This window comes from Medicago sativa, chromosome 8 (genome assembly GCF_051527215.1).
Source record: "Medicago sativa cultivar Bolivia chromosome 8, Bolivia_mono, whole genome shotgun sequence".
Taxonomy (NCBI): Eukaryota; Viridiplantae; Streptophyta; class Magnoliopsida; order Fabales; family Fabaceae; genus Medicago; species Medicago sativa.
The window spans coordinates 71,773,266-71,786,877 of NC_140756.1; the positions used below are offsets into that span (position 1 = coordinate 71,773,266).

The following is a 13,612-nucleotide window of genomic DNA, read 5'->3' on the forward strand; positions in this document are numbered from 1 at the left end:
TAATTGGGGGAGTAAAGGTAAATAAACTTCAATAAGTTACAACCAACCAGCTAGATACTTGGCCTCATTTGAATAAACAGCTTAATTAAGTGTTTATGCTAAAGTTATTTTCATAAGCTCTCTCAAGCGGTATCACAAGTACTAATGTCAATAAATAAGTTAAAATATGTCAATTCAAACTTAACACTTAACATGAGTAAAACAACAAATAATTCAATTTATTCAAGTGACTTGCACGAGCAGGTCCTTTGTGAATCTATATTGAAGGATGAGTTGTTGGAATATAGATGAAGCAAAAATATGCATCCTAAGATTAACAAGGTTCATAATATTACAAAAGGAAAAACAAGATTGCAATACATGATTAAGAAATTCATATTGGTTTTCTTCATACCAACCTCGATACATTAAATTATTCCCATCCTTATTTTGTATAAGTTCCATTAAAAAAAGTACGTACTTATAAATTCTAGAAATCATCAAAACTTATCTTTAGTTGTTGCATGTGAGATTCTCTTTCAATCCATCCATGGATCACACAATGTCTTGATAAAATGCTCCTTAAAGGCATCCATATGGATCTCTTGCAGACAAATAATAACCAATATAGAACCATCATCATCGGGACTAGGAAGAAGCAATGAGTCTCCATCAAGTTCTTCATGTGTTCCTAGCCCCATATAAACCTCCTTCCCCCACCCAAAATCAAGTCCATAAATTGGCAATGACAACCAACTAACCACTCCTAAATTAGGATTCCAATAAAAAGGCCCCTTCTCACCATTCCCTACAACTTGAAGATCTTGGAACTTAGTCAAATCTTCTTGCTTCTTAAAGTACTCAATCCCCAACCTAACATATTCATCATTCACTTTCTCAACCGCTTCCCTTATCCTACTTGAAGCATACCCTAAGGGTTTGGACATTATATCACCCGCTAGACTAGTAGCCAAAACATCCAAAATGGCATTCCCAAAATACCCTTTTGGTAAATTAGGTTCCACACGACGCCTCCAATCAACGCAAACACCAAGCGCGGTTGGTTGGTCATTTTCAAGCCCTCTTGCTTTACATGCACTTCTCCAAATATGACCGGTTACTGCTTCATACCTCGAATAACCCCGACCATTACTAGGTTTATTCCAACTCTCATTTGCGGTTTTTCTCAACTTTTCAACTTGTGTTTTGCTCAAGTTGATTATAGCCACCGTTGTTTTTTTCTTCCTTTCTTTAACATTATCTGAATTTCCTAACAATAAAGGAAGTTGATCAGGCTCCCATTCATTAACACTGTTACGACATTTTGGCGACAACATGTTTGTATTGAGAAACCTTGGCACCATTTTCAAAGGCTCACCACATGCAATCCGAGCCCACTCAAAAATGAAATGCAACGCGCTTGGTCCATCTGCAACTGCATGTGAGATTAACAAACTAATACTAACTACACCACATTTAAAATTTGTAAGTTGAACGATAACCAATGGAATATCTTCCATCGGGAGTGTGTAATCAACTTGTGGGATAAGGTAACTGTAATATTCCGAAGAAGGTGAAAAGTCACCTAGTTCGGATAAAGTTAACGAGGATTGTGCTTCGATGAATTGAACACCCAATGAGTTGCATTCGAGATCAAAACGACCGTTTCCTTTCCCGTGTAAACGACCGGCAAGTGGATAAAACGGCACAAGGACTTTGCTTAATGAGTCTTTCAAAGTGGTGGAGATTTTAGTGGGGGAGGTAAGCCAGCTTTTTGGGGGGTGGTAAAAGTATATTGTTGGCACGTGTGCTATGATTCCAATCTGATCCCATTCGGATAATGGTAAACGACCGCACCATGTTGGTTCCATTGGTCTCACATAGGAACAACCTTTGAATGCTACTGATGTTGATGTTGAAGATGGCATGTTTTAGAACACAAAGATTGTCTCACCCTCTTTTTGACGTTCCACCCCAAAAAAGTGATGACTTGTTTGCTTTATTTAATGTTGCTCTCACAAGTGTTTTCTAAATTTAGTTTGTGAGATTAAAAGTTCATTAGAGAAATCTTTAAATAGTTGAATTTGTAGGAAAATATGGATAGATTAAATAAGAGTTTTGCTAACTAGTGTCCTTAGGACATTGGTTAAGGAATACATTAATAGAAACTTTGCTTTGAAAAATATAAATTTTTAATTTTATCTTAACAATAATTACACTACTTTTTATTTAATTTTTGAACCAATATCTCAAGTACATTCATTGGCATTCTCCATAAAATAAAAGAGGTCATCCTTTGTTACCACGTAAGATGCATGGAGTATTTTTATAATAGTACCATTATAATGGAGTTTTCAAAAACATAAAAATTTATTTGCCTTATTATAATGGTACAATGAGGTATTTTAAAAAAAATTATTCGGTACCACGAGGTGATGCATGGAGTTTAAAAAACAAATCGGTATCACGAGGTTATGCATGGAGTTTACCATGGCTTGCGCTTAACTCTTAGGTTCTTGGCAGTTGCAGGGTCTTATATTTATATCCATGCACATGCAAGATGACACTTGACAGATATGAATACAAGCTAGCTCCTATAAATAATTCAGCATGCATAGCACGAGATATGCCAATTTTTTGAATGGCAAATATATTATATATAAATAAAAGAAAGAATAGAGTACAAAATATACAAATAAAGCCGCCGAACGGGTACTCCTACAAACCACCACAAAGGGGAACACCCGGAACCCCACATGCGATGCGAGGCCGGATGCACACAAACCCCTATAGAAAAAGGCACACAAAAAACACCAAATGAGAAAGAAGGCACCAAACAGCCGGGAGCAGCGAATCCAGCAACACCTGCGGGCAACATAGAAACAACAAAAATAACCAGAAGGCCACCCCGGGAAGGAAGGGGAGATACAACCACACCCAACCCCGTAGGCAACCCCAGGAAGCCAAACCACCACAAAACCCTACCGATTCAAACACAGGACGGGCTGCACCTCCCACTCATAGAGAGAACAGGAATTAGCAGGACACTTAGCCAGGAACCACTTCCAAGCTAAGAGTTTAACTCTGTCCACCACTGGCTCCTCACGGAGTAAGCCACCAGCAAAGATAAGGTCGTTCCGGAACGCCCAAATGGTCCAAATAACAGCACACCAAACAAGAAGCAACCCTAACCTAACTCTCTTCCCCCCTCCTAAACCCGTAAAGGCCTGAAACTGCTGGGCTAACCCCAGGGGCATCACAAACTCTCAACCCAACCACCTAGACACCTGATACCAAACCGGAAAGAAAGAAGGGCAGGATACGAGATATGCCAATTATCCTTGAAGATATGCCAATTAATTGTAATGTATTATTATCAATAAATAACCTTGTATTGGTTGCATGATTCAAACTATAGGACCGGAGGATTATATATAAGTCCGGAGGATTATGTACCTCATAGGATAATGCACCCGAGAGGATCGCTATAGAGGATGTGATGGTTAACTGGTCTAGTACATAGTTGTTATGATGTATATGTAGCTTAGTCAAGTTGTTAGAACTGGATCGTCGTCTTAACCACTAGACCAATAAAGCCCTTGCTTTAGACTCCAAATTTATATATAAAAAGTAAAAATAAATTGTTAACAACTCTCATTTCTATTATGAGAAGAAAAAAAATTAATTTTTCAGATTCATTGTATAATTAACTTATGTATCTAAGTTAAATATGTTTGAGGTCTCTATAAATATGCGACTTTTCAACATTGATTCTTACTTAAATTTTATTATATTTTTAGTCTCCAATGTTTCGATGTTATCAAGATTAGTCTTTAACGTCAAATTTGTGTTGACTAGACGAACGGATGAAGCCACATAGACACCACATGGGGTGCCACCTTGAAAAACAATAATTAAATTTTTTATATTTATTTCATTTGAATTATTAATTAAAACATTAAAGCAGATAAATCTAATAAAAAATGAAAGAAGAAGGGAAAAAAAATTAATATGAAAACATGACATAGCTGATTGATTAGATGATGGATACATATATCAAACCAAACTACAAGGTGTCATTGTGTTCGCCTTCCATGACATGCATAAAGTACTCTAACAAAGCTTCAACTTCTTTAGATAGTGCAGTCCCTTGAAACACCGTTATTTTTGCTGAGATGAATCGGCCTCGATGATCTACACAAGTCCAATGTGCTTGAGAGACTAATCCCCCTTCGACCAAAAGCATTTTATTCATAGAAAACATTTGTGTCCATGTTGCACTTTAAATGCCTACTTGCGGTTTACTCCAACACTTAAACAACATTATATTTTGCAGGTTGCTCACCTTAGTGATGCTATTAAGCGCCAAAACCCATGCTTGAAGCATCTCTTGGGGTAATAGTTGAAAAAAAAAAAAAAAAAATTGCCACCGTTGTCTATAGTGAAATGTCAATTCGCACCGAACATCATTTCCTTAAATCAAGAGCAAAAATTGTTGAGATATAATAAGAGTTAAGTTGTTATGCACAATTACTATGACACATGTATATTCAATCACATTTCGCCAGATAGATAATTGTTTAGATATTTTATCAACTAATTTAACAAAGTGGCTAGGATATGATTGATTGTATGTGTAAATTTTTTACTGTTGTATTTATCCATATAATAAAGTACTATCATTTAATTAATTGTGACATTTACGTTTGTATTGACATAAGTTCAAAATTTGATGTGTTGGAGCGAAGGTTTGAATCGCAATATCCATCTTCTCCACTCTTGGTGTGTAATTTTCGCCATTTACTAATTTGAAACCAAAAAAATAAATAAAAAATCAAACTTTAAAAAGTGGCAAACTACATATCTATAAACAAAAATATTCATAAAGTCTCTTCTGATGACACTGTTGCATGGATACACTCTGAAGGATTTATGCTTCCTTGATGAAATTGCAAACAAATGTACAACAACAAAAACACATCATTTGAATGTGTTCCAACCCAAAGGCAGTTTCCATTTTTTATGCCAATAGATAGAAACTCTTGGCCAAAATGTGTTATCAAAACCATATTGAAGTGCTTGATCTTCATGTCCATCAACAATCAAAGGCAACCAAACATATCTTGAATCTCTTAACTCACTTGGATTCCATCTATCCGCCATGAAGATAAACAAACCAGGAAACTTAGGTAAAGGAAGCACAAAAGTACTTTGTGCAAGAAAAGTCGAAACTCGAAACATTTTGTTTCCACCAACACATGGATTTCCAATTGTTTCCCATGTCCCTAAGATTGTCTCAGCTGAATGAACAAGTGCTTCATTTGGTGCCCATCCAGTGCAACCTGATGTAACCATGTAATATGTTCCTTTGTGTTTGAACATAGCCGGCGCTTCTCTTCGCTGACCGACGAAAATTCTTTTCATGACAGATGTCACATTGAGATAATCTTCAGTCAAGGGTCCAATGTGCATTACATTGTTTTCTTCAGATGAGTATATTAGATATGCAACATTGTCTTCATCTTTGAAAAGTGTCATGTCCCGGCTTTGATATCCATGCGGTCTTTGGCTACCGAGATATTTGAATGGACCGATAGGGGTATCACTGAATGCTATGCCGAAGGAAGCTTTTGCGTAATTGGCGTCGTCGATATGCATCCACATCACATACTTTCTTGTTTTCACATTGTAAATAACTTTTGGTCTCTCAAGCACATTGGACTTGTGCAGATCATGTGTTTTATCTGTTTTCTCTGCTGCTAATACAATACCTTCTTTTTTCCAGGTCCATAGATCCTTAGAAGAATAGCAACCAACTCCTATAATGTCCACCTGATGGAGAGACATTGTGAGATATAGACTAGAGTTTTGGCCAAAACAGTATTTGCATTTGATACAACTTGAAATGACTCTTACATTTGCTAATTTATATTCTCTTTTCAGAGTAACAAAATATGATTCGAAGTTATCATTTCAAGAACCACATTAGTCCTATGAAACAAATACAATTTCCCTGCCAAAAACTTCAATTGATAATGGTGGTGATGGTAACTTGCTAGTTCAGAACTCAAGACATTGGAATTGCTCAATTGGAATAGTAAAAAGATGAATTAAACATGTCTAGATAGCTAGCTTGGGGAAAATAAGGGATCAATGCAGATAGAAATAAAATTGTGCATATATTCTAGTAGATTTTTTCTTATATAGAAAACATATTATTGCTTAGTAAAAGATTCAACCATAAGAAACTTTGAATTGGATGAAAAGAACATTTGATATGGGAAAAAGCTATATAAACTCCTACAACCAACTGGTAGGATGCTTAGCCCTGATTGAATAAACAACTTAATTAAGCACTTACGCTATAAGCGCTTATGTATAACATACTTCTATAACAAAAGGTAAAATGTAAGTTATAATAAGGTGTTTTCATAAACTATCCTGAAGAGCTTATAAAAATAAGTAAGGTTAAAAAGCATATAGACATGTCATAGGCTATTTCCATGAGCTCTCTCAAATAGTCTCACCGGTATTCATGTCAGTAGATAAGTTCAAATAAGTCAATTTTAATAAGAACTTACTTAATACAGTTAAAACAACAAATCATTATTGAAGTAATGAAAGTGACTTACACGAGCAGGTCCTTTGTTATTATGAGCAAGGTAAGTAGGGCCATCTTTATATTCACCATACCAATAATAAGTATTTGAAATTTCATCAAATAGAATGCACCCTCCATGAGCTTGAATACGATTTCCATCAGTATCAAACCAAATTCTCCCAGGGTAGTAGTAATTATAACCATCATTATTTCCTTTCCCTATAGTCTTCATTGGATCAATAGCACTTGTTTTATGAGGAAAGAAAACATGTCTAAGTGATGAATCTTGATCCAAGAATTCATCAACCAATGGTGTTATTGACTTACTTTGAGGTGACCTCTTTTTGTTTGGTGGGGGGATTTGGAAGTTCTCCTTTTCAACTTGTTGGAGTTGATGGAAATGAGAAGGAAGAGAAGGAGGATGAATGATATTGAAGGAGGTGTTATTAGAATATAGATGAAGTAAAAATATGCATCCTAAGATTAATAAACCCCATATTATTACTAGTGACATAGAACAATATCTACCTCCAGCGTTGCAACGAAAATTAGTAATTGGTTTCTTGTATAGATTCTTCATCCTCATTTTTCTCAAGCTCTACTCTATATGTTCAAAATAATGATGAAAATTGTAAGTAATGAATGTAAGCAAAGCTATATGTGTAGCGTATACTTGATTGAAAAATGAAATAATCATTAGAAGACACACTCACCTGGAACTTTATAGGGGAGAATGAATGAGTTGGTGTTATTGTTGAGTAGTCAACTATGGTTGCAATTTGGATTGCGGATTGATCTGCCCTCGGGTTTGATGACATTCACTTTGTAATGAAATAAAAGTAATGTCCTTATGAAGGGACCCTTTCGTCTTTTACTACTATCGAATCTGCTGAACTTTCCTAGACTCAGTTGCACATTTTTGAGCTTATAGTTTATAAACTCGTATAATTAGGCATGAGAGCAATACTCGTGTCCGTGGGTGTTTACTACTTTGATTGAGTTTTGATATAAGTTTGGGTTTTCTCTGATTTTAAAACGCAGGTACGACATGGATAACTGAGATATAGATATTTATCCGAACTCATACTCAAACATGTTCCGAATGAAAATTGATATTGTGGCTATATGTTAAGATGCCATTTTTTTCGAGGGTTGATATGCATGTTATTTGTTTTGATAATTGTCATGTTATAAAATGTGCCGTTGATATTTAAAGGAGCAAATAAATCATTCGATCGAGGTTGAGGATATGTAAAAGTGAGCAATATGTTGGATAATGCATTACAACATTGCCGTCAAAGTTGGAAAAAACTTCTTTTTTTATAAAAAAATTATTGTCCGCATGGATTGGGACGTGTGGAGATACTGAATCCGTCGAGGATGGGAATGAGATTCAATTTTTTATCCATGTTCACTATGAATAGGTAATGAGCATATGATAGTCGGGGAAAGAGACTAGAAAGGTAAAACTCGTCTCCACCCTCCACATTATCATACCTATATTATAGCGGTTTTTATAAGCTAATAGTTTATAACTTACTCCCTCCGTCCCGGAATAACTGACCCATTTTCTAAAAAAAAGTGTCCCAAAATAACTGACCCATTTCAATTTTCAATACAACTTTCATCATTCCCAATACAATATATTTTCAATATAACACTAAATAATACTACTTTTATCATTCCCAATACAATATATTTCACTTTCCCCTTTATTTATACATTTTTTTTAATATGTGTGAAAAACAAAATTGTGTCAATTAAATTGGGACGGAGGTAGTATAAGTTTATAAATTATCATTTTTTTTTTTAATCTCAATTCTACCATTATACTTCAATCATTAATTTGAAACAAATTTTCTGCTATCTAACTATAAACTCCCTTATAAATCATCATTTGTCAGCTATAAACTTTATGAGTAATCCTATCTTTTACTAAACAGCTTATTTTATTATCTTGGAACCAACCATGGCATAACCGAATTCTTCTCTTTCGCGGCTCTTTGGCCATGGAAGCTCTGCACATGATACAGGGACACACACTCCCACTTCGTCCCTTATCACAATTCCAACCAGACACCGACAAAATTCGACGCAACCTTATTCAAAAAGGTGTCACTCCTACACCTAAAATCATTCACACTCTCCGCAAGAAACAAATCCAAAAACACAACCGAAAACTCAATCAACAAAACCAACTAAACCCGCCACTCTCAAATTCTCAAAAACAAACGTTAGAGGAAGAACAACACTTTCAGGAACTGAAACATGAGTACAAACAATTCACACAAAATTTGGAGGAAAATGAAGGAGGGAATAAAGGTTTGTGTTTGGTTGGGAAGCCATGGGAAGGGGTTGAAAAAGTTGAGTTTTTGGAGAGAATTAAGGTGAATAATGAGCACAGAGGAGAGAAACTTAAGAGGGAGAGTTTGATTGAGTTGAAGGAAATGTTTCATAAGAGAAAAATGGATGAATTGAAATGGGTTTTTGAGGATGATATTGAAATTAACGAGGTTTGGTTCGATGAAAATAACGATGGGAAAAGGAAAAAGACGAGTAAACGGAGTGAGGTTCAGGTTGTGAGGTTTCTTGTTGATAGGTTTGTGTTCTGTTTTTCATTTGCTGTCAATTCTTTTCGGATTTAGTTAGTATGCATTGTTGGTATAAAATTATTTTACACATGCATCTAATGGTGTATTGTTATATCATGTAATGTGGTTAAAAAAAACACGAGTTGTCATATTCATTATTTGACATGGAAATACATTATTGGATGCATTAGTGTTTAGAAATTAAACTCCTTGTTTTGATTGAATTTTTTATTTTTGCAAGTTATGGATGGTTTTTGGTTTTTCGTAGGTTGTGTGATAAGGAAATTGGGGCTAAGGATTGGAAATTTTCGAGGTTGATGAAGCTGTCTGGATTGTCTTTCACAGAGGGTCAGTTGATGATGATTATTGAAATGCTTGGCGTTAAACGTTGTTGGAAGCAAGCTCTATCTGTGGTTCAATGGGTGTACAATTCTAAGGATCACAGAAAGTTTCAAAGCAGGTGATTTGTTTCTGAAACATAAATTACGTTTAGGGTATTTTAGACTTCAGATTGAGGATTTCGGATGGGAGGGTTTTGGAGGGCTAAGTTTGTATTTTGGTATATTTGAGATTTAAAAAAAATGAAGGATTAACATGATCAGATAATATTTCAAATCATAAATTAGTATACATGAATCATAATTATGTTGTAATGTCTTCTTGGAGGGAGGTAAATGTAAATCCCTTTGTGAGTCCTCTTGAGTCATAAGGTCTTCCATACGTTGGACTAGGACACCATCCTCTCTCACACTAAATTTTTTCAATAAAAATGTCTTAATGATTGGCATTTTTGTTGTTTTTACATGCTTAGTGCTTTGCATATTTGGTTCTATCTTATGATGAAATTAATAATGAATTTGTAGGTTTGTATACACAAAACTTCTTGCAGTTCTTGGGAAGGCAAGAAGGCCGAAGGAAGCCCTTCAAATTTTCAATATGATGCTTGTAAGAATCAAGTGCTTAGTTTGTTTTTCCATGTGTTGGACTTGTCTTTAATTGTTGTATGTCGATGGGTTGATTACTTTCAACTTCTTCAGGGAAATATTCGTGTATATCCTGATATGGCTGCATATCACAGCATTGCTGTTACACTTGGTCAAGCTGGTCTTCTGAAAGAGTTGCTGAATATTGTGGAATGCATGAGGCAGAAACCTGAAACGTTAAAATATATGTATCGCAAGAACTGGGATCCAACTCTTGAACCTGATGTGGTTATATATAATGCCGTAAGAAAGCAACTAAATATCTTTCATATAATAATAACTTTCTAATGAATGCAATTTTGCAGACTGATTAAAGTATTGATTTTCTTCAATTACTATTAGGTACTTAATGCTTGTGTTCCATCAAAGCAGTGGAAAGGTGTGTCATGGGTTTTTCAGCAAATGAGGAAAAGTAGTCTGAAACCTAACGGAGCAACTTATGGACTTGCAATGGAGGTAATTGCACAATCACCACATCTGACACTGAGTAATTTATCTTGAAAAAGTTAGATTTAAATGACTTTGTTTGTGTCACTAACGAATAAAAGGTGGTAGAATATAAGCTGTTTTGGGGAAAACTGTCTCGAAAGATCTATTTGACTGATTTATTTTGGTAATACTTTCTTCAAAATGTGATCAATGCTATTTGCTCTCTATGATAGCATTTATACACTGAACTGAATAGGATAGCCATGCTTGAATGGTGGCTAAGATTTTCATTTTATTTACTAATTGATGAGCTTATTTTAACTTGTATTCTATTTGAGTCTTTATGTATGAACGGAAAAACTGGTTCTTGAAGGAAAGAAGAAAAGGCTATTACCTCCATATTTTATTACCTTTGAAGCATGTTTGTATTCAAGTCTTACAGGTGATGCTTTTTATAAGGTATTGCTGCAATCGGGCAACTACAACCTTGTCCATGAGTTATTTGAAAAGATGCGGAGAAGTGGTGAAGTTCCAGAAGCCCTTACATACAAAGGTAGTGTTTTAAGTCTTCCATACAATTTGCAACTGATATTTGGCAGCTGATGACTTGATATATACTTTCTCTCTTCCTTAGTGTTGGTGAGAACTTTCTGGAAGGAAGGTAAAGTTGACGAAGCGGTGAAAGCTGTCAGGGACATGGAAAGAAGAGGCGTTATGGGAACAGCCAGTGTTTATTATGAGCTAGCCTGTTGCCTTTGCAACTGTGGGAGATGGCAAGATGCTACTCTGGAGGTACTTTTCTTACTTTTTTAATTGAACTCCCAAATTTGACCCGAAAAATCTGATGGCGAGCTTGTTACTTCCCGAGAACTTTTAAGGTTAAAGCCTGCCCTTGTTCCCTAAGGAACCATTAATGTTGGCTACGTTAAGAGATAGACAAATGTCACGTTAGACCCTGATGAGGGACTAAAGTGGCCGACATTTGTAGTTTCTTGGGGAAGATTATATACATTGCCAAATATTTAGAGGTTTATTTAGTGGTTTACTATTTATTTTTGCATGAATGTGGTTAAATGAGTACGTAGCTATGTGTAAACCCTTATTTAAATATATATTTTTCCTTGAAATATGGCGGCAGGTTGAGAAGATAAAAAGACTTCCTCATGCTAGACCTTTGGCGGTTACTTTCACTGGCATGATTAGGTCATCCATGGATGGTGGGCACATTGATGATTGCATATGTATATTTGAATATATGCAAGATCATTGTGCTCCTAATGTAGGGACTGTAAATACCATGCTGAAAGTTTACAGCCAGAATGACATGTTTTCTACAGCTAAAGTTTTATTCGAGGAAGTTAAGGTTGCAAAGTCAGATTTGCGACCAGATGCATACACATACAACTTGATGTTGGGAGCCTCTTCCCGTGCACACCAGTGGGAATACTTTGAGCATGTGTACAAAGAGATGATTCTCTCGGGTTATCATTTGGATCAAAATAAACACTTGCCATTACTTGTTAAAGCTTCAAGGGCTGGCAAGGTAGATAATATACTTGTTATTTATATAAGGTCTCGGTGTTTATTTTATATTTCTGCTCATAGTATTATATCCTATAAAAATTGTTACATCCAAACTATACTTACACGCGTGCATACATTTCATCTGTCAACACACTCATGATGAAAAAAGACAATCTATTATTGGTGAGAGTGCAATTTTGATCATTATTTTGTACTGTTTCCATGTATATGTATAAAGCTCACATGCTTAGTCTAGCACAAATGCAAATTCATTTAGACTTGTGCTTGTGATCTTGATAGAAACTTTTGCATTAGTTCTTGCCTTGTCTTTTAGATTTCTCAATTGTTGGATGATTTTCAGAATCAATTTAATACAACTGTGTTTTCTTACTTGTTAGTTGTTACTAGTGGCCACGGTAGCCAATGGAACCACAAAAATCACCCTTTACTTCGTTACTTAATACATCTGTTTTCTAAATATTGAATTTGGCGGCATGTTATGATTTCAATGCAGTTGCATTTACTGGAGCATGCATTTGACATGGTTCTTGAAGCTGGAGAAATCCCTCACCATCTTTTCTTTTTTGAATTGGTGATTCAAGCTATAGCTCGACATAATTACGAGCGAGCCATCATCTTACTCAGCACCATGGCTCATGCGCCATACCGAGTGACAGAAAAGCAATGGACAGAGCTGTTTAAAGAAAACGAAGACAGAATCAATCATGAAAATCTGAAGCGGTTGTTGGATGATCTTGGCAATTGTAATGTTGTATCAGAAGCAACCATCTCGAATTTATCAAGGTCATTGCATGATCTATGTGGATTGGGTTCATCAAGAAACATCTCAAGTATCATCCCTTTTAGAAGTGAAAATGTTGATTGTCTAAATGAGACAATTAATGGTGGTGAAAATGGAAAAGCGCCAAATTTTTCAGAGAGAATGATGATTGAAGGTGCTGAATCTGGGAATGATATTCTTTTTGGTGGTGATCAAGCTGAACCTGATACATTCACATTTAATGATGATCAAGTTGACAGATTAAACAGTAATGATGTGGTAGTTTGCAGGCCACAAAACCGTGATATTGAAGATAAATCAAGTTTTTGCGTTGATAGACCGGAATTTCTTGATCGTCCGACACTTGACAAGTCTTTGGATGATTCGGATGATGAGCTATCGGATGATGAAAGCTATGAAGACGATGATGATGAAGAAGTGATTGATAAGCCTTCAGCATATCAAATATTGGAAGCGTGGAAAGATATGAGAGAGGAGGATAAGAGTTTGTTACACTCTGAAATTGATTGTGGCTAGTCATTGCAAGTTGTTTTATTTTTAAATATGCTAGCTGAACAAGGAAATTAAATTGTAACAACGAGCTTATTTTGATTAACTGTGATATCTGCAATAACGTTGTAAGTAATTGGATAAGGAGGACTCAACTAAAACGTGTAAAGTTCAAAATGATTTCTTTTACTCAAGTTCAAAATGTTAAAAAGCA

General features: G+C 35.4%; 2 protein-coding genes and 1 pseudogene across 4 annotated transcripts; 1 reads left to right on the top strand and 2 right to left on the bottom strand.

Moving 5' to 3' along the window:
* Positions 1-203: 203 nt before the first annotated feature.
* LOC146901179 (spermidine hydroxycinnamoyl transferase pseudogene) lies at positions 204-1,990 on the bottom strand (annotated as a pseudogene). Its single transcript, XR_015021290.1, has one exon. The product of XR_015021290.1 is annotated as a spermidine hydroxycinnamoyl transferase pseudogene (transcript).
* Positions 1,991-4,819: 2,829 nt separating this feature from the next.
* LOC146901180 (uncharacterized) lies at positions 4,820-7,390 on the bottom strand. 2 transcript variants are annotated; one of them, XM_085733864.1, is made up of 3 exons: positions 7,294-7,390; positions 6,612-7,178; positions 4,820-5,811 (listed from the first exon to the last, which is right to left on the bottom strand). In XM_085733864.1, the coding sequence occupies exons 2-3, from the start codon at positions 7,164-7,166 to the stop codon at positions 4,960-4,962; spliced, it is 1,407 nt and encodes a 468-aa protein (XP_085589990.1). In that variant the 5' UTR covers positions 7,167-7,178; positions 7,294-7,390; the 3' UTR covers positions 4,820-4,959. The 2 variants fall into 2 exon arrangements, with proteins under 2 accessions (XP_085589990.1, XP_085589991.1); XM_085733865.1 differs by having other exon boundaries at positions 6,612-7,183.
* Positions 7,391-8,495: 1,105 nt separating this feature from the next.
* On the top strand, positions 8,496-13,612 carry DG1 (Tetratricopeptide repeat (TPR)-like superfamily protein). Its single transcript, XM_085733866.1, has 9 exons — positions 8,496-9,179; positions 9,440-9,631; positions 10,035-10,116; positions 10,209-10,397; positions 10,497-10,610; positions 11,043-11,136; positions 11,218-11,375; positions 11,722-12,126; positions 12,622-13,612. The coding sequence occupies exons 1-9, from the start codon at positions 8,590-8,592 to the stop codon at positions 13,423-13,425; spliced, it is 2,628 nt and encodes an 875-aa protein (XP_085589992.1). The 5' UTR covers positions 8,496-8,589; the 3' UTR covers positions 13,426-13,612.

Bases quoted from the DNA above. Each gene is read 5' to 3' on its own strand.
- LOC146901180 (XM_085733864.1), bottom strand. From the start codon at position 7,166: ATGAGGATGAAGAATCTATACAAGAAACCAATTACTAATTTTCGTTGC. The intron at 5,812-6,611 runs GTAAGTCACTTT...TCTCTCCATCAG, and splicing joins ATAACAAAGGACCTGCTCGT to GTGGACATTATAGGAGTTGG.
- DG1 (XM_085733866.1), top strand. From the start codon at position 8,590: ATGGAAGCTCTGCACATGATACAGGGACACACACTCCCACTTCGTCCC. The intron at 9,632-10,034 runs GTGATTTGTTTC...ATGAATTTGTAG, and splicing joins CACAGAAAGTTTCAAAGCAG to GTTTGTATACACAAAACTTC. The intron at 10,611-11,042 runs GTAATTGCACAA...GCTTTTTATAAG, and splicing joins CTTATGGACTTGCAATGGAG to GTATTGCTGCAATCGGGCAA.